General features: G+C 37.2%; 1 protein-coding gene across 3 annotated transcripts in view; it reads right to left on the bottom strand.

Annotated features, from left to right (window-relative positions):
- Positions 1-444: 444 nt before the first annotated feature.
- ubl7b (ubiquitin-like 7b (bone marrow stromal cell-derived)) overlaps positions 445-2006 on the bottom strand; it is a 28083-nt gene continuing 26521 nt past the window's right edge. For 2 of the 3 annotated variants that reach the window (XM_079873381.1, XM_079873382.1), the window contains exon 11: positions 493-661. In XM_079873381.1, the coding sequence (XP_079729507.1) occupies positions 527-661 (135 nt within the window). In that variant the 3' untranslated portion in view covers positions 493-526. Of the gene's footprint in view, positions 662-2006 lie in introns of all 3 variants that reach the window. The other variant, XM_079873383.1, reaches the window with a different exon arrangement.

Here is a 2006-nt window from a genome sequence, read left to right as displayed (position 1 = left end):
AGTGTGTATATATATATATATATATATATATATATATATATATGTATGTGTGTGTGTGTGTGTGTGTGTGTGTATATAAAAGTACAGCAATAATAATAAATATTTTCATGCTATAATAATCATTATTTAAAAACATGTACAGCCTTTGAGTTTTGGTGATTTAAAAATGTTCCTAAAAACTCTAAAGTATGTGAAGTTTGGTAGTCAAATGTGTTGAAATGTATTATATCATATTAATTTTAATTATCCAAAATCAAGATTGATATTAAGTTGGTAGTTCAGATTTGTGTGTATGCACTTTTGGAGGAGTTTAATATTTTTAACACTGGGTTCCCTTAGATTGTCTCACAGCGCCATCTAGTGGACATATACTGACGTTACCAGAGAGGCCTGATAAAACACTCGTTCACTCATGCAGTCTCACTTAAACTCAAATACAATTCTACAGTTTTTCATAACTTTTTTATTTTATTATTTCAGTGAAAAGTAATAAAAAAAAGAACAAAGAAACTGGGCCGGTCACAGGTCACAGTCCCCCAGAGAAGATGATCTCCAGTGCCGACTGCAGGTCCCCGTTCGTGGCCGTTAGCGCTCGCAGAGCCAGACTCTCGTCCTGGATGCCCATATCCCTGAGCTGCTGCATCTGTGTCTGCCAGCGGCCCTGCAACACACACACACACACACACACACACACACACACACACACACACACCTGTAAGCAGCTCATTTTCTAAAGCATTTATGAAGCTACATGGCTCTATCCATCAGTAGTCAACATTTGAAGTGGATCAAAACCTTTCATCAAAGTTATACTATAGATAGATGAACTACTACTATACTATACTATACTATACTGTACTATACTATACTATAGTGAACTATTCTATAGATGAACTTTGATTAACTTTTTTGATCCACTTCAAATGTTGACTACTGTATACACACAATCAATCAATCCAAAAATTATTCAGACACCAGATACAATGTGTGATATGTTTCACTAGTGTGATCAGGACACTATAGTTCATTACTGTGAGTGAGGAGAGCAGAATACAGTAAACTGTGGCATATTACACCCAGAAACTCTTCATACAGAGACTACCAGTGACATTTATAACAATCTGAGCCCAGAAACTCTTCATACAGAGACTACCAGTGACATTTATAACAATCTGAGCCCAGAAACTCTTCATACAGAGACTACCAGTGACATTTATAACAATCTGAGCCCAGAAACTCTTCATACAGAGACTACCAGTGACATTTATAACAATCTGAGCCCAGAAACTCTTCACACAGAGACTACCAGTGACATTTATAACAATCTGAGCCCAGAAACTCTTCATACAGAGACTACCAGTGACATTTATAACAATCTGAGCCCAGAAACTCTTCACACAGAGACTACCAGTGACATTTATAACAATCTGAGCCCAGAAACTCTTCACACAGAGACTCTACCAGTGACATTTATAACAATCTGAGCCCAGAAACTCTTCATACAGAGACTACCAGTGACATTTATAACAATCTGAGCCCAGAAATGATTGGGACACTTTGAGCTGATCATGTTCTGCTGAAGTGTGTTTTCTTTAATTGCTAATGCTCTTTTTACACACAGACTGAACACAATGAAGCATTGCTTGGTGATTGGTTGAGCTAAACTGGTATTATCTAATTGTGTAGTTAAATTTAACAGCTGACAGATATTCAACATAATTCATGTGTGAGACAGTCTAACAGAAGGACGGACAAAACCAGTCAAATATCAGCTGAGTTCTGCTCATATTTCATCACCGTTTTCTAAACTATAGCGAATAAACTGTGATAATGTGAGAGATGTTGGTTTGACTGTATATATACACAGGGTTCCCACACCTCGGTTAACTTCAAATTCAAGGACCTTTCAAAGACTTTCCAGGTCCAATACCCTAAAACTGAAGGACAACCTCAAAGGATGAGGTTCCATCGTAGTAGTTTCGAGCGCATGAACTTCATGGCAACGT

This window comes from Squalius cephalus (assembly GCF_949319135.1).
Source record: "Squalius cephalus genome assembly, chromosome: 6".
NCBI lineage: Eukaryota > Metazoa > Chordata > Actinopteri > Cypriniformes > Leuciscidae > Squalius > Squalius cephalus.
The sequence above is the reverse complement of the archived record's forward strand: the minus strand, read 5'-3'. Positions and strand labels throughout refer to the sequence as shown.